Genomic DNA, 17,138 nt, shown 5'->3' with positions numbered 1-17,138 from the left:
TGCTCCAAGCACCCTTAAGATCAAAACAAATTTAGGGGTTAGAGGCATGCTATGTAAATGGGGCTGGTAGACTTACGGCTGAGCAACAGCTCTCTGTAATTGTATTTTCTCAGAAAGGAGAGGATTCCTCTTTTCTGAATTAACCAGCTCTGCTAGCACTAACTGAACTTAAGAATTCATCTTATCTAGTTAAAACAGTGTTGGCTTTTGAGTTCATGCATGGTAACAATACAATGTTCAGGCAAAAAACTGTCATCTCTGTGTGTTTTTATGATCTAAATATCCAGGCTGGAAATTTCTGATGCTTCTCTTCAGTGTTAATAAATCTGCTCCTGTAGGTAATACTCTAGCATGTTGCTTATATCACCAAATGTAACTTGAGAATGATAGCAGTACCTGCAGTCAGATCAAGTGACTTCAGTAAGCAAGGGGAGAGATTATCCAGCTCCTTTCATAACTAATCCTCTACTTCAGTTTTTGTAGCCATAGGCCCAAATAAATTTTTCTTGATGTAGCTCAGTCCAAGTTGGTGCATGACAATAAGAGAGGCTTTCATTTGGCACTTCGGAAGCAGGCTCTGGTGCCAAACCCTTATGTCTGCAATTGCAGGACTTGAGTTGAGTTAAAAGCTTTTTGGCCCAGTAGGTAGGTGTATCTGTATCCTGCTGTCTGGGGCCATTTTCTGACTTGCATCTTCTTTCCTTGCCAGCAGGCTACAAGATGATGTCCCAGGAAGGTATAGATAACTCCTGCATCCTAAAGAAACCAAGGTGTTACAGCCTGGGGGAAAACCTAATGACAAGGCAGACAACAAGAGAGAAGTATGGAAAGGAGAAGCAGCTGACATATGCCAAGAGCCTGAGGAAGAGGAGATCTTTTATGAAAACCAATTACACCTCACAGGTCACTTTCCCACTGGCTTTACCAGACTCTCTGCAGAGCTACTGCACTTCGCCACCCACACCACCACTGCTTGCTCAGCCCCCAGATCCACCCTCCCCAGAGAACTTCAAGAAGGATGCAGAATCAGGACTTCCTGCTGCCACCCAGGCCCAGAGAGACAGTGCTAGCACAAACCCATCCGCTGACATGATGGAAATGGAGCCTGACACCATGGAAACAAAGTCAGTGACTGACTTGGTGGTTTCTTCCATTTCAGCTGTTCGCCTGCAGGGTGACCACAGGGAGGAGAGTGCAGACGTTGCCATACCTGTGGATGACCTTTGTCCAGCACGTGCTGTATACCCACCTTCCTTGTTCCTGGAGGAACCTATGTACCTTCACAGGGAACAAAGCAGAGCTGTCCAGGAAAGTCCCACAATGAAGGTAGATACTGGGTGGCCAAGTGATGACAGTTGTGTGAACATCGGAGATTGGCTGGCCCAAGCAGCACTGGGAGGGGAGGTTGAGATGATGGTAGCCAAGCATGAGGCTGGCAATGTCCCCCTGCTCCAGGTCCAAGAGGTGACTTGCCCTGCTAATGAATGTACTCGGCCATCTTCATGCCGTGGTGCCAGCCTGGCCATTCCTCATGGGGTGACACAGGACCAGGATCTGCTTCCTACCGCTGGGAGGCAAGCTGCATGTGAGGAGCCTGTCCTGGCTCCCTGTGAGGAAGGAAAAGCTAACCTTGACAGCTGTGCTGACGATAAGAGTGACCATGCCTCATCACAGGCAAAAAACAGACAAGAAATAAACAAGGAGGCCTTACAGAAAGTGCACAGTAAAAATCACATGGGCTTTCCAGATGCAACCCAGCTGTTAACAGATTGCAGCAGCACATCAGGGGTTATAACTCGCCTCTCCTGGCTCTCATTTGGTGCAAGATCAGACCTAACATCACCCAGCCCATCTCAGAAGAGGATAGATGCCCCACTAGAGCTTTTGGACTCTCAGAGGACCAGTAGATGCCTAGAGGTTGATGCTGTCAGAAAGGAGATGCAGACATCCTCCGCTACGATACCCTTTGAGAAAGAGTTGAAAAGCAGACACGGGCTGGATGAAGGGGAGTCCAGAAAAGACACAGAAAATGTTGCCCACGAACAGACTTGGTCTGTTCAGACTTCTCCCAGAGAAGAGGTTACAGAAGTGGAGAAAGACTCTGCCCTGACTCCTTCTCAAGGGCTTTCCATCTCCTCAGGCCCAATTCCCTTGGGCTCATTGGAAAAAAGAGCAGGAGACCACAGGACTTCAAATTACTCCTTCCTCTGCTTTAACCATAAGAAGAATGAGCAGGCACTTTCTGGACCCATCATGACCAGATTTTGGGGATTTTCCATGATGAAGACCTCTCCACCACAATTTGGAATCAACAAGTGCAGCTGTCAGCTATCCTATGTCAGCTGCTTCCACAAGCCTGATGAAGAAGGAGAGCAAGAACCCACCATTCCTGTGTGCAGCTTGTTTCTGCAGCCCCTCACTACCCCACCATCCACCACCGACAGTCTTCCTGGGCCCTCTTTGGACAGTTACCCTGTGACCATTGCTAGGGACAAGGCTGTGTGGGACCCTCATGTCCAAGCCCTCAGCCAGCTGAATGACCAAGCACAGATGAGCCCTGCAGACTTCTCCTGCTTCCTAGCCTACACTACAGAGCTCCAGGAGGTTGTAGGAAACCTCTCGGGGAACCAAGCTACCCACCTGCAAGACCGATGTGCTGAGCAGGGTGCTGAGAGCAAGGGTGCCCTTGGCTTAGCCTCCCAGGACCTGCTGTCCAGTTGCAAGGAGCTTCTGAAAATAGAGCGGCCACTTGAAGAGCTGCAGGATGCTTTGAGGGTGACATTTGGGCACCTTGTTCAGCTGGCAGTGGCCTGCTTCCAGGTGACACACTGCCGGCTGTGCAGGCAGAGGCAGCAGGAGCTCAGGGCTGCGCTCATGGATGTGGTAGGCACCTATCACCAGTTTGTGCAGGCTGTTCACCAGCAGCTTCACAGGCAAGGCTGCCCAGACCTGGGCACCACGCTCCTCACTCGCCAGCACACAGCCCTTACTGCTGCCATGTTTTGCCTCCTGCAGCAGTTCAGGGCACCCCCATTGTTTTGACAGGCCATTTGGTGGCAGATGGATGTAGTGAGTGGAGAGGAGCTCAGACTTGTTCCCTCCATGCATTACCAGGCTCTCTTGCCTAGGATGTTTAGACCCCCCCCCCAGCTCAGCAAATAGTCAGGGAAGGGCATGTCCATGCACATTGGCAACTGCCCAGTTCAAGGGTGGCCATGGGGAAGGGCATGCCCTGCTCTAGCCAAGCTTTGTGTAATTCTGTGTACACAAGCGCTGTGTAATATGCAAACTCATAGAGCACTTTAGTAACTTACATATCTAGCCTGGGGTTTGTCCCTCACCTCCTGAATGCTTTGCAGATGGCCAGTCTTAGGGTGGTGTCCTGGCCTTCTTCGGTCACCTGTGTAGAGTCTTTTGTCTGCCTTTCCTCAGTCCTTACAAACATGCCAGGCAGAGAGATGACCAAGCAGGCTCTGAAGCTGAGTGAGATCAAAGCCCACCCTGGTCTGACAAAGAAACCCAGGCTGTTTAGTCCAGCCTCTGTGGCTGAGCTTGTGATTGAAAACACTTCAGGGGATAAAAAATATATATGCTGTTTAACTGCTTTTGCAAAAGTGGTAGAGAAGGTTTTCCCAGGCTGGGGATACACCACATCCTCTCCTTCTGATGTGGTTTCTGCATGTCAGCCTTATCTTCTGTTTCCATTTGCTGATGCTAAAGAAAGTCCCTAATCAGCATCCTCTTCCCTTTGCCCCACTTGCCATGATATAACAGCTATTTAAGAATCCCTGTCTTCCGAAAAAGGAAGTCCTAGGACTGAAATACCAACCTGACAGCCATTGAGATGAGCCATGATGTTGGCCTCCCTTGGAGACAGCAAGCCCATTTTCCCAACTTTCTTGTCAATAGCTCGTCTTGCATTATATGCTAGGTACGTATGAGCTGTTAGCATGTAAATATTTTCTAAGTTTCTATGTTGTCTAGTCAATCAGTGTGCCTTTCAGTGCTAGAGGCACATCCTCAGCTCTCCAGTGATAAAGAAGGCAGCAAAAGGCCCCTGAGTGCTGTTTTCTGACTTAGGAATTTGTTTGCAGGGATGGTGCTTCCAACAGTCCCTGCAGATGAGCATGCTCAGAGTGGAGGGGTCTGCCCAAGGCAGCAAAGGGGAGCAGGCAGACCCCCAGCTGCCTTGTTCCATGCAAGGTCACACCCATCTCCTCATGTGCCCAGGCAGTGGGTGGTCAGGACTGTCCCAGGATTCTGGAGTAAAGGACAAGTCCTTGCAGCTGAACCCTGGTGTAGGAGATGGAGGCAGCTGAGGGTGCTGGTGGGTGGGTGCTACATGGATGCTCTAGCAGTCCTAAAGGACCTCCCAAACCATAGAGATACTGAAAAACACCCACAGGAATCTGGCAGCCTTTAGGAGCCCTACATTGACTCCACTGCAGGTGCTGCCTCTCACTGTGCACCTACAGGCAGCACACTAGGCAAGCTACCTGAGGGCCATCTGCTTTCCTAGCTGCAGAGGCTAAAGTGCCTTCAGCCACTGGGGAAGACAGCTGAATATTCACTGAAGCAGATTTTGTGACAGATATCATTGGCAGGTCGTTTTAGTTAGTGTGTGTACTGCTGCCTAACACTCTCAGGGGATGAATTAGCAAGTGAAAATCTCTTATACACAAGCCAAAGTGCAGACTTGCTGTTTTAGCAGGGTGCAGTGACACCTAACTATGCACACACAACGGAACATAGAATCACTGAATCATAGAATATCCTGAGTTGGAAGGGACCCATAAGGATCATCAAGTCCAACTCCTGGCACTGCACAGGTTTACCCAATAGCTTAGACCGTGTGACTAAGTGCACAGTCCAATCACTTCTTAAATTCAGACAGGCTTGGTGCAGTGACTACTTCCCTGGGGAGCCTGTTCCAGTGTGCGACCACGCTCTCAGTGAAGAACCTCCTCCTGATATCCAGACTAAACATCCCCTGCCACAGCTTAACACCGTTCCCATTGGTCCTATCACTGGTGATTATGGAGAATAGGTCACCTGCCTCTCCACTCCCCCTCGTGAGGAAGTTGTAGACCGTGATTATGTCTCCCCTCAGCCTCTTCTCCAGGCTGAACAGGCCCAGTGACCTCAGCTGCTCCTCATATGTTTTTCCCTCTAGGCCCTTCACCATCTTCGTCACCCTTTTTATAGATATATATATATGTAAATATATATATATATTTATTTAAATTTGAATACACTGCATATATAGGTCACAGGTCTAATCACATAATTTCACTTCTCCTAGTCCTAAATTTGCACTGCAACAGCGTCCCAATCAGCTATGAATCTGTATAGCAGAGCACTTGATGTAATTGACTAGCATGTATGCCAACAACAGTTGATATTTTCCAGTACAGTGATCTACAAGTGAGAAAGAAAACAAAAGGGTCAGGTTTCAGGTAAAGGTTGGACATTTTGAACTTTGTCCAAAGTGACAGGTATCTTTGATTCTCCTGGTGCTGGCGTTTCTGTGACTGGGTTTGCATGGGCTTTTATATCTGCTATTCTCTCTTTATCTTTGCTGGAGGTACTTTTCTTTGGAGTAACTTTTAGCAAAAGCAGACATCAACAGACATGCTGATGTGGCGGTCCCTCCAATGCAAAACAAGATTGCTCCCGCCAGCTTGCAAATATCAAGGGACCCATTAAACTGAATGGCACAAGTATCCACCACAACAAAATCATCTTTCCCAAGAGCATTGATTTTCGGTAGGCACAAGAAAACATACTACAAGAAACGTTAAACCTATCAGCAGAAAAGCCATCCTAGAGATGAGTCTGACCTTCCAGAACGTAGAGCTCCACCTCATACTCCCACATTGAAGCTGTGCAGTCCTCATAAAACTGCAAGGTAGGACCGAGCCCCATAGCATTTGTAACCTCCCTTGGTGCTGCCCTGAGCGTGCTTGGTCCCACGGATGTCAGCATAAGAGATCATCCTTCCTACCTGTCCACCTGCCACGGTAGCACTAGCTGTGGCTCGCCCAGCCCCATCCCCATCCCACTCCAACTGATGAGCAGTGCAGTGTGACTACAAACAAGAGCCCATGGGATACAATAAAGCAACAGGCATCTGCAAAGACAAATTCAGCCTATATGGGGATCAACTACTGCCCATCAACAGCTTCAGTCCTTGACAGTGGGTGTTCTTGTTTGTTTTTAAAGCTACAGTGACTTTGGTAACCTTATCACATGTGCATCAGAAATGCTCTCTGCTCAGGACATAAAATGCGTCATGGTTCTGCACAGAGCACAGTCAAATCCCAGGTAGCTTTTCAAGTGGAACATCAGAGTTAGTGAACTTCACACATTAGTGCAGGATGACGGATAATGATAATGCAGCAGTAGCTGTAAGGATGCAATGGAACTTTAAAGATTTTATTTTAGATTGTGAGCAGCATGCACAGAATTAATTACAGGCTTCAGTAGCACACCAAGTCTTCAATACAAGAAGCATGAAGAAAATAGCACATGGTGTACCTGTGAACTTTGTTCACTGCAGAATCTCTTTCCATCCTGTGTTCCCCGATTAGAACAGCACTGTCCTTTTCCTTGGGAAGGACTTTTATTCAACAGTGTGCTCTGCAAATCTTGCTATTTAATCAAGGTGAAAGAAATACCGTTAAGCTCTCCTCCCTGCCTTAGAACAGTTGCAGGTTTAAGAGTCACAGATTCTCTATTTTCATTCGCAGATGCTTGTTAAACTGAACTCCTGCCAGTCCTTTGTTGATGCCAAGGCTCAACTGGCTTTTGTTTTTCATTTCAGGATGAAAAGTCATTTCCAGCATTGTACTGCTGAGGCAGAATGTGTCACTCTTGACAAGGTCTGTATGCAAATAATTTAAGCAGAACTGTTTTTTTCTGCACACGTTTACGCTGGTGCCTCTGCTTGAAATCTGAAGTTTGCTGCTCTTCCCTGCAGAACTCCTTAACATCAAAAAATAAAAGAGTTTTCTTGTGCATTGTCATGTTGAGGTATCTCCACTTACTTCTCTGCATCTGGAAGCACGTAGCCCTTTCCAGAAGAAACTCCAGCTTTCAAGGCATCTGGCCAACTTCGGGTCTTGTAGTAAGTTGACAAGACATCAAAGACTGTTAGGAACAGAGAGATGTACTATGTTCTGATACTGTTATCCATGGCAAGCCATACTACATATTCCACTGGCTGCAAAACATCAGGAACTGAGAAGAGATGATGCCCGAGGAGGTCAGCACAGGGCTTGTGCTCCTTTCCACTTCAAATCTTATGAGCAAATGTGTACAGTAGCGTATCTGAGAGCAAGTGACATACCTATTTTGATGATGGCGGGGAAGCTCTGACTAGGAAAAGCATAGGCTTTGTCAACAAAAGCAACTTGCCTTGATTCAGGCTGACACAGGCCTGTCCTCCCTTGCCTAGGACCTTTAGTGACTTCTAGCAAGGGCAGCCTCCTCACACTGAGTTGTGCAAAGCTAGTTATGCAGTCCTGCTCCCTGAGAATGGGCTGATACAGAGAAGTGTGAGATCTCTACAGCTGAAACACTAGGGACAAGGCCTAGCAAAAGAAAAGTCTGCTACCAGTTTCCCCCACCGCTCAGTACTGTGCTTCCATTTTGAATGCTCTTTCAGAGCCTGTTAACTTTACCCACCCAGGCACATGACAGGACATGGCTCAGCCCCTCACCTTGATTAATTGCCAGTGTCTCTGAGTGGTAGTTCTTGGTGTTTACAGCTTTTACCATGTACTCACGAATTGGGAGACGGGCTGTCTGCAAGGATTGCTCTTGTGCCCTTCGCAGACTCAGCTTCTGTAAGGGAAACAAGAGCAAGGTACCCAATGTGCACAGACATATATGGCATGCACATAATTCTGAGTACAAGCAGCTATGAAGCTGGAAACTGTATTAGAATTCATTTCACTCAGACTGTTCTGGTCTCTGCCTGGTGCTGGATCCGGGCAGAACCTTGAAGTTCTGTGAGAAAAACGGATGGTGGCACAATAGTGATGTCTCAATTAGGGCAGCAGCAGCACTGGGTGCTGCCACTCGGATGTCTGCACAGTAGAATGTGGGGCAGACTAGACTTTCAGGATCCAACAGGCTACTACCCACCTTGTGAATACTTTCATCCACCAGGCCTCCAAGGATGTACACTTTTTTTGGATCAATATCTTCAAGGACTAGAAACAAGATAAGTACATGCTCATCACCTAAAACAGTAAAGTCATGCACTACACCATTCTCCAGGCAAGGCCTAACTTACATCAGAAAGCTGTGGCCAGTCACCTTTCACCCTCAGACTGTGCAGGAAGCCAAGGCTTCTAAGACAGAAGTATCTGCCTGAACGTACAGGCAGCATGAAAAGGGGAGAGCACACGTAGACCGAAAGCATGGACTGCCAGAGATGCAGCTCTGTAAGCAACGATTTGCTCCTTTTCATAACTTCTGTTCTGGCACATGGCTGATGTGGTGAGTGTGATCCTAATCTGCTCTGCAGTTAGCTTCCCACTGTCAGAGTCACCTACCGAACAAACATACACACAGACCCTAACCAGACTATTTATCAGAACTGCTTTCTTCCATAGAACAAGACAGGGATCTGTGTCCCCATGAACATGGGGCCAGGTAAAAACAGAAGGAGAGGAGAAAATGAACCCAGCACCAAATTAAACAATAAAGGGGATATTGTAGCCATGGTGTTACTTCAAATAAAGATGCCGTTTATACTGCACCCAGAACTGCCACAGCATCTCCACTTTTCTACTTGGCAGTATAACAAACTGCAGGTGTCTACATAGAGTTTTAGGTTAGGTTTGCTGCAAATCACAAGCAGCACTGCTTCAGAACCTCATCCTGTGCCAAAACAGATTGAAACTGGAGTAGACTGAGCATCAGATCTAAGGACACAGTATATCTCATGCAGCTTGAGACAACAAATGCTTGGAATTGAATCATATGATGCATGAAATATTCCTAAAATAAAAGCTTAAAAAAATCCTATGCCTTGGTTCCCTGTGCTTAAAGCAAGTACAATATTTACCATTCTCAGAGTCAGGAGTGAGATAAACAATTGCATCTACAGGAAATAGGTCCAGGTAACTTTCTTGAGTAGTATCCATCTGAAAAATGCAACACAGTGAGAGAAGCCCATTAGTCCTAAGTTCAGCTGCCACCTACTCCCAGACAGAAAGAAGCATACTGACACTGATACCACTGCTTTTTGGTGTTTAAACCTCCACAAATACTTTTTTTTTTTTTTTTTTTTAACGGAAAACAAATTCTACATGAGCACTGATTATCTCAAGATCCATTAAATTCTCATCAAAATCTCTAGACGTGGTTTGAGAAAGAGATAAACAATTTCCTAATTTCAAATGAGATTTTAATTCTTGAAAGATTTGGGAATCTCCTTTTTCTCCCCTCACTGTTACAACACATGGCCCCTAGTGTGCTACAGAACACGTAGCTCAATGTCACTACCATAAGCTGCATGTGTGGGTCACATCCGTAAATCCCACTGAGCCTGGTACAAAAGGCCACGTCAGCCTACCACTGACCTGCGTGCCAACACCACTCACAGCTCTCATCTAAGCAGATCTCAACCTGTCTTGGGTCAACATGGAGGGCTAGCAGCATGGCTGTAGGTTTCCATCAGACAGGAACACAAGCCACCGGAATGGGACAGCCTTTCCTTCTAGGCCTCAAAAGCACTGTAGGCAGAAACCCTTACCAAGTAATTGGAGAAGCCGTCATTCATGCGAAAGCATTCCTCATAGATCAACGAGCCCATGACAAACTCCGTCAGATAGAGCCAAAACGGCTTCTCGGCCTGTCTGTTGGCCCCGTAGAGTCTCCTGATCTGAGAGGCAAGGCGGCTTGTTTCCTTCCAAGAGATAGCAAGCACCATATTAACAAGTGACTCACAACCCTCAGCGCCAGGAGCACCACAGTTCTGTTTGCCATGCGTAACGCTGGCTGCTGAGAGAAGGTGAAGGGAGCACAGCTCTGTCACCTTCAGGTCTCACCGAAACCCCGACTGCCAAGTGCCCAGGAAGCCACAGGCAGGCCTTGAAGTGCAGAAACGGCCAAAAACAGGTGGACCCTGTGTCCCCCAAGAAATTCAGCTCAGGAGAGCTGCCCCATCCCCGGCACGCTGAGGGGGGTCAGGCCCCGGGGAGAGACTGGGCTGGCAGCGGTGGGCAGCGGCACCATACCTTCATCGTCATGTGGTCGGCCATGCCGAGGTCCACGCAGAGCCGGGGCCCCGACGCCCGGGCCTCCAGAAGCCGCTCCTCCGCCAGGGCCTTGCTGTGCCGCCGGGCAGCCCCTGGGGGACAGAGCCGAGAGAGGTGGCGGGCGGGCAGAGAGACCCCCGGGCGGGCAGAGAGACCCCCGGGCGGGCAGAGAGACCCGGCCGCGCCCGCCCCCGCGCCTCACCTCGGCCCCCGGCCCGCCGCGCCCGGCTCCGCTCCCTCTCCTGCGGCCGCCGCCTCCTCCGCGCCGCCAGCACCCGCTCCCAGCGCCTCCACTTCCGCAGGACGTTCCTCTGCGGGGCGGGAGGCCGGCGACACGGCTCAGGGCCCGCGACAGACCCAGCGCCGACCCGGCCCCGGCCCCGGCCCCGGCACCCACCGAGCACGGCGCCGCTCCGCCCGCCCCAGCCTCGCTCGGGCCCGCGGCCGACGGCTCGATCCGGAGCAGGCGGAGGGCCTCGCGGAGCGCCTCCGCCTCCCCCGCCGCGCTGCCGCCCTCCATCGCCGCCGGCTTCCCCTCCGCTCCGCTCCGGGGCGGCCCGCGGTCGGCCGAGGGGGGCGGGCCCGGGGCGGAGCGGAGGGCAGCGGGAGGCGGGCAGGCGGTCGCGCCGGAGCCCTGCGCCGAGGCCTGGGCGGTTCTGGGGGCTGTGCTTCACAGTGACCGGTCTAGGGTGTGCGATCACCTACCTGGGTTGCCTTCCTGCGCTCTGAGAGGTTTCTAAAGCACCCGAAAGGCACTTATGGGGACGGCCGCCCCTTTTGGGGACGGCTGCCCCTTTGATTCGAGTAGATGGGGTCATGCAGAGAGAGGCACAGCCCTGTCAGAGAGTGTCCTCCTCTTGAACACCTACCTGTGCGGGCACATCACTGGTGATTATGGAGAATAGGTCACCTGCCTCTCCACTCCCCCTCGTGAGGAAGTTGTAGACCATGATTATCTCTCCCCTCAGCCTCCTCTTCTCTCAGGCTGAACAGGCCCAGTGACCTCAGCTGCTCCTTCGTAGGCCTTCATAGTGATGCATACTGACTGGCTTTGATTGCTAATAGTGTGGGTGGCTGATCTTTACATAGTAGGAGACCTTGCTTTCAGTGGCCCTAAAGTTGCTTGTTGTACTCCAATTTTATTCTGTTTAGCCTCAAAAGTTTCGTTCTGAGATGATTTTCTTGTTAATACTTGCTGCAGCGTTCTGCTCATTTTCATGCATGCTGCATAGATGCATTCTGGTGCAGCTGCTTTGGAGTCATCCTTCACAGCAGCAAGCAGACATGGCCCTGGTTATTGCTGTGACTCATTCATGCTGTAGTAATGCATTGACAATTCAGTTTGGAACTCAGCTGCACCCATGCCAAACAAGAACACTTGGTGTACACATGATCTAACAGTTTTAATTTTCACCCCAAATTTGTGGGGAACACTGTTGGAATGACTAGTAATTACACAGTGTTCCTCAGGAGTTTGGATATCGCTGTGGTGAGTGATGAGGAGCTGTGGAGACTGCTCATGGTACACTCGGTACAGGCAGTCAAGACATCTTGGTGCTGTTCCCACACCTGCACCAGTGACCTAAGGCTCACCCAGCGGGAGTCACCCCTCATCAATGCCACTTTCCTCAGCTGTAAATTGCAGCTGCTTTAGTAAAGTGCTTTGAGACAGCTGAAGAGCTACCAAGACCCATAGCCTAGAAATGCCTATAGCTTCTCTACCAGACACTGCAAGATCACAACTCCTTACTGCATTAGTGCAGTATTTCAAAGTGTGACACACAGTCCTATCAGTACCAAATTCCTCCCAGTGGTTTAGGTATGACAATGCTGCTTACTGCAGGCCACCAAAAGGACTGAATCCGGTGCCGCTTACTGGCCTGCAGGAAGTGAGGCTGCTTTGCCTGGGGTGAAAAAGGTGGATCAGAAGAGAAAAAACAGTCTTTAATTTATTCGTAGTGCTGCCCGATACTGAATATCTCTTAGGTCTACTGCTGGATGTTTACATGATGTTGTGTGAAGAGCAGTGGAGAAAACTTCCTAGGTTGTGAGATGCCTCAGGTTCAGCACTGGAGCAGATGGGATGATCCACGAATAGTGACGACTATGCAGAACAGCAATGCTAGCCTGCCATTTGAGAAGGATGCGTAGGAAGGAGGTGAGGGGATGCCATGCTCATCTGATGTCCACACAGCAGTGTAGTGCTAAAGCCAAGAGTGAGACTTGGGTTTGCTTTTCCAGTGTGCCAGCTGCCCTGCTAACCGCAGAGAGTGACTTACAGAAACAGCGGTGCCCATGAGTCCTGTCATAGCTGAGGAAAAACCCTCCCTTCCCAGGCTCCCAGCACAATAAATGTCCTTCCAAATAATAAATTTTCCTCTCTCCTTTCTCACCAGCATCTTTCCTAGCCTCCGGGGGACTCCAGAGAAGGCCCCGCATGGCAGCCCTGCGCCATGCATACACCACCATGGAAGATAGCTCTGCAAGACCTATTGGACAATACCCGTGCCAAATAAGAAGGACGTGCCATATGATACTGTGGAGCTCATGGAGGAAGTAGGAATGAAGGTAAAATGTTTTGCTGTAAAATGATGTCAATGAAAAGCATCCAAACTTTGAGTAGGTTGTAAGAGGCCAGTTCTCGTACATTTAGATGCATTAGATGTTGTGCTTTGACTTTTTTACCCAAAGCTACATGGGAAACCACATTTAGCATAGTGACACAACATAACAGTAAGCCTAACGCACAATTGTGTGTATGGAGGATGAGAGTTTCGTTCCCTACTGCTGTGGATAGCGAATGTTGCACATGCTTCCCTGATTCTGAAACATTCCACAAGCCACAGTTCTTCTGAGATTTCTCTTTTCCAAGACCTTCCTCTCACAGGAAAGCTGGTCCATCCCTTCCTGTCCTGTGAGTCTGCTGAATCTTTGCTTTGTTACAGGGACCTCAGGGAAGTCTGTCTATTAACAAAATGAGTCAAATAACAAATTTGATATACTGAGAAAGAGTCAGCACAGATTTCAGGTGCTGTTTCAAAAACTTTCCTGTGCCAATGCATAGAAGGTTCAGAAAAGACATGTTTATAGTATCAACGCAAAATAGAAAACTTGCTTTTCAAAAAGTACTGCCTCTGTCTAGCAAGAGGTTGCTAACCAAACTATTCAGTGTTGGCTTAAGGGGGATGAGCCTCCCCTTTGTTAACTATCAATTAGCAGACGAGTGAGACAGAAAGAATACTTAGGCAGTTGTTTGGAGGGAGATTGTGGGAAGAATCAGCCACGCCTGAGCTACTCTATGAGCTACTCCACATAAACACCCTGAAGAACACCAGCCCATACGCTGGTAGAGTCTGCAGACTATTACTGCAATCACAACAAAAAAATGGTTGTGTAAAACTGCAGTGGGATCTCACCATGTCTGGTAGCCAGGCACTGAGGGGCAATTCAAGTCCCATACTAATAAAAGCTGACTGCTGGAACAGGTGGGCGCTGTAAGAAGTAGCAAGTGATTCTCTTTGATGGCATGCCATCAAAGAGATGTACTGTGCATTGCCAGTTACCCGGGAGAGAACGGAGAAAGAAGCACAGCAACATAATTGTGCCAGCATATTACCCTCACAGTGTGCCATTTGGGCTGGACTAGCTCTGTCTTGTGTCCAGTAAATTTGAAGGAATGAGGAGAGCTCCAGGAGCTGTAGGATAGTCAAAGGGGCATTGCAGCTGCTGCACAGGGAGATGAAACAGATGATGATGTTTCTCTTTGAAAATGAGTTTGTCATATTGCCCTAAGGCAATACTGGTGTGTCTAAAGTGAGCAAGGCAATCAGTTCTGCTATGAAACTGTAGCAACGCTTAGTCAAGGACAACATCATTACATTTTTAGTCATGTATAAATGGGTTCAAAGCACAAAGAGATTGGGTCTGTGGAGACTGCTCAGTACTGCTGTGTTAATTAATTGTTCTCTAAGCCTAATGTGGCCTGCTGTTCTCTGTTAAGTCACAGTTCTTGACTTGTTTGTCTTTTTCCTTGAACAGACTCGATTTCTGTCCAATGTCTTCAAAACCTTGTCTCACCGACCTGATGAATTCAGAGCTTTTTTTTTTTTTTTTTTTTTTTTTGCTTATTACAATGCCATTGTGAACAAAGAGATAGGTAAACCGTACACTCACCTCAAAACTGCCCTTCCCTTTATAGATGTAAAAAATTCTAGAAGCAGCATTTCTGACATTGTCAGTTTTATTCCCTCACCAGCCTTGTCTCACCTCATAATAACAACTGTCAGAGTTAAGAGTTGTGTAGGTACTTCTGGCTCTCTCACATTGTGTGAATCTTCATTCTTAATCCTGTGGTTAAAAAGCAGCTCTGAAGCCAAGCTGAGCTACTGAGTCACATTACCTGAGCGAGGTGAGCAGAGTAGGTCTGCCAGCGGTGACCAAAGCCTGCCAAGAGTCCGGATTCCCCAGACATGGCCATAGTGATGAGGCAGATCCAAGATCGAGGCAGAAAGCTGGTCTGTGTCTGCGTCAAGTTCCAGATCTGCAGGGTTACATGTCCAGACAATGCAGCTGCTGCATAGGTCAGATGGGAGCTGTAGCTAAGGGCCCAGCATAGAAACAGCTCCCACGGAGAGGGAGATGTTCCAAGGTCCTTGCTGAGGCTTCCTGCGGCTCTTTCTTCACAACAGTTCTTACAAACAAACTGGCCTTCAGCCATACACAAAATCTGTGTGAGAGAGGATGCACTCTGTGGGCCCTGATGCACTGCTGTGGATTTCCAAACCCATGCTGTTGACCATATCCTCCAGAAGTAGGAAGAAGCCAATGCTGCTTCCATACAGTCTGGGAGATTTGTGCAGCAGGTGGCCTCTTGGTGTCCTTGGAGTGGAAGGTGATGGAGGGCTGGTTGCAGCAGTGCATCTTGGGCTGGGCTGCATGTAGGTAATGTTGCGCAGCTTTCTAACCCTTGAGAAAACAGAGTTTGAGGACTGCTTCTTCCCTCCTCCTGTTTCCTGTGCTGCGGGCCACTGAGGTGCCTGTTCTCATTGTTTTTGTTGTACAGGTACATAAGGAAGATCAGGATGGTGTAAAATAAGCTGTCATGCGTAGACCCTTGCTTAGAGAAGAGGGTTTGGAGGCAGGGTCTTTGTGGACAGCAAGGAGTGCAGCCTTACCCACTGTCATACATGAAGTCTGTGTGCGAAGCTTCCTGCTCTGGTGGTGCTGCTGGAGTGAAGCCATGCTGCCAGCTGTATGAGAGTCTCGTTTTTTTCCCTTCTCATTCCCACACTTCCATCCTTTTTGACTCAGGATGGTAGTACTGTCTTGTGCCATTCCCTTTTTCTTTTCAGCATCTATCCAGAAGTATCACAGAGTTGCCACCTTCTTGCACTAACCCATTTCAGAGCAAGAAGTCCTTTTCTGACTCCTCTTCACCCAAGAGGTTTTATTAGCATCTTTCACACTCTTTCTTACAAGACACTTGTTCTACGGAAATATTTGCAAGGTCCAGTAAAGCATAGCTTTTGTGGGGAGGAAGTGGGACCTTGGCCTTCACTGTGAAGTGTGGTTTCAAAAATCACCGTTTCTATCTACGTGATAAAAAGGCAAAGAATACAAGTGCTGATACCCAGGTAAGTTACTCCAGTCCTGTGCACAGTTGTGTTGTGAAGCTGTTTGTCAGAATGATTAGTGTTGATTCCAAGTATAACAAAGTACAGCCATCTTCCTCAGAGCTTCTTTTAAGAAGTCACAGGGCTAGACACTGAAGAAGCTGTGGTCCCTAGAAGTTCTCAAAGCTGCAGTCCTAGGGTATCTCATTGCTCCTGCCTGCTTTCTTCTCTCTAACTTTAAAAGTTGTTTACTTGTTTAAACCTACCTAGCAAACGTTGCCCTTTTCTGTAAAAGAATGCATAAAGTATGCGTCAGGGAAAGATCAGATCACCCCTCGCCCCCAGCCACTTGCTGCAGAGACTGGTAAAGTACCAGCTGAGCTTCCTGCCTGACAAACAAGTAATTGTTCTCCTCTGAATTCTCGTATCATGTAGAATCATTGTTACCCTGTCGTGTCCCTTATCCTAATTAGGTGCCTCGCAATCAGCAGTCCAGGTTAGCTGGTGGCCTGCATGGCCATTAAGGACTGGTTGCGGCATTTCCCTGCATGCTCTCTGTAGGTCTGGCTGCAGGGCTATGCTGTACGCAGCCTGCACCCAGAGCCCTCTCCTCCCTGTTGCCTCAATGGTACTGTGGTGGATATTTTTGATAATCAAGCCTCCCAAATCTTTTGCTTTCCCCTTAGGGCAACTCAGCAAGGCAGACAAAGACCTCATCATTGTGGCCACAAGTGCTGTGAACAGATGTCCCTGCTGTGTGGTTGCACATGGAGCACTTCATTGGATATATTCCAAGCAGACAGCACTGGCTGGCCAGGTAAGTGTGGCTATAGTATGTGCTGCACCTCCTTTGCATGGTCCTTTTGGGGAATACGGATGGTTTTCTCATCTGTATGTGCTTCCTCACCTACAACTGTGATGCTTAAGTCTATATGGTTCCAGCAAGAGTGTAGAGGAGAGTGATCTTGACATGCCTGGGTCACTGACTTGATACCTGGCTTGGTAGATTTACTGGTGAGCAGCCCAACTGGTAAGCCAGTTGGAAGTAGGATCTTGGGGTGGGTGTCTGTGTGTCCTCATCCACCCTCCCTGCAAGGAGGGGCTAGCTGACCCTGACCTGCAGAAAATGGACTCCACAGCCAGTAAGATTGTAAAGTAGGTATGTTTACTCAGCGCTGGCCAGCACGGGGGGTAGTCCCGCCAAAGTCGTGCACACCTGACGTGGCAACTTGCCTTGGTTAAATGCATTAAAGAG

General features: G+C 48.6%; 3 protein-coding genes and 1 pseudogene across 16 annotated transcripts in view; 2 read left to right on the top strand and 2 right to left on the bottom strand.

The window, feature by feature from the left end:
• Nucleotides 1-4,339, top strand: part of FRMPD1 (FERM and PDZ domain containing 1) — a 44,129-nt gene extending 39,790 nt beyond the window's left edge. For 4 of the 6 annotated variants that reach the window (XM_035310929.1, XM_035310928.1, XM_035310933.1 and 1 more), the window contains one exon: nt 710-4,339. In XM_035310929.1, coding sequence (XP_035166820.1) covers nt 710-3,042 — 2,333 coding nt within the window. In that variant the 3' untranslated portion in view covers nt 3,043-4,339. The remainder of the gene's footprint in view (nt 1-709) is intronic. The other 2 variants (XM_035310934.1, XM_035310932.1) reach the window with 2 other exon arrangements.
• An 861-nt stretch (nt 4,340-5,200) lies between these two features.
• On the bottom strand, nt 5,201-6,042 carry LOC118156742 (annotated as a pseudogene).
• Nucleotides 6,043-6,414: 372 nt separating this feature from the next.
• TRMT10B (tRNA methyltransferase 10B) lies at nt 6,415-10,806 on the bottom strand. Of its 9 annotated transcripts, none has more exons than XR_004746412.1 (9): nt 10,669-10,806; nt 10,474-10,582; nt 10,251-10,363; nt 9,767-9,919; nt 9,077-9,155; nt 8,300-8,382; nt 8,149-8,216; nt 7,722-8,010; nt 7,125-7,149 (listed from the first exon to the last, which is right to left on the bottom strand). XR_004746412.1 is itself a non-coding variant. In XM_035310940.1 (8 exons), exons 1-8 carry the CDS (start codon nt 10,789-10,791, stop codon nt 7,510-7,512), a joined length of 801 nt encoding a protein of 266 aa, XP_035166831.1. In that variant the 5' UTR covers nt 10,792-10,806; the 3' UTR covers nt 6,415-7,509. The 9 variants fall into 9 exon arrangements, 7 of the variants coding, with proteins under 7 accessions (XP_035166831.1, XP_035166829.1, XP_035166830.1 ...); XR_004746413.1 differs by having other exon boundaries at nt 7,132-7,149; nt 7,722-7,845; XM_035310940.1 differs by lacking the exon at nt 8,300-8,382 and having other exon boundaries at nt 6,415-7,541; nt 7,722-7,845.
• A 5,747-nt stretch (nt 10,807-16,553) lies between these two features.
• Nucleotides 16,554-17,138, top strand: part of DCAF10 (DDB1 and CUL4 associated factor 10) — a 15,064-nt gene continuing 14,479 nt past the window's right edge. Inside the window, exon 1 of the mRNA XM_035310925.1 lies at nt 16,554-16,700. Within this exon, the coding sequence (XP_035166816.1) occupies nt 16,651-16,700 (50 nt within the window). The 5' untranslated portion in view covers nt 16,554-16,650. The remainder of the gene's footprint in view (nt 16,701-17,138) is intronic.

Source organism: Oxyura jamaicensis, chromosome Z (genome assembly GCF_011077185.1).
Source record: "Oxyura jamaicensis isolate SHBP4307 breed ruddy duck chromosome Z, BPBGC_Ojam_1.0, whole genome shotgun sequence".
NCBI classification, from domain to species: domain Eukaryota; kingdom Metazoa; phylum Chordata; class Aves; order Anseriformes; family Anatidae; genus Oxyura; species Oxyura jamaicensis.
The sequence above is the reverse complement of the archived record's forward strand: the minus strand, read 5'-3'. Positions and strand labels throughout refer to the sequence as shown.

Bases quoted from the DNA above. Each gene is read 5' to 3' on its own strand.
- TRMT10B (XM_035310936.1), bottom strand. From the start codon at position 10,791: ATGGAGGGCGGCAGCGCGGCGGGGGAGGCGGAGGCGCTCCGCGAGGCC. The intron at 10,583-10,668 runs GTGGGTGCCGGG...CCCGCCCCGCAG, and splicing joins GCGGAGCGGCGCCGTGCTCG to AGGAACGTCCTGCGGAAGTG. The intron at 9,156-9,766 runs GTAAGGGTTTCT...TGCATTTTTCAG, and splicing joins ACGGCTTCTCCAATTACTTG to ATGGATACTACTCAAGAAAG.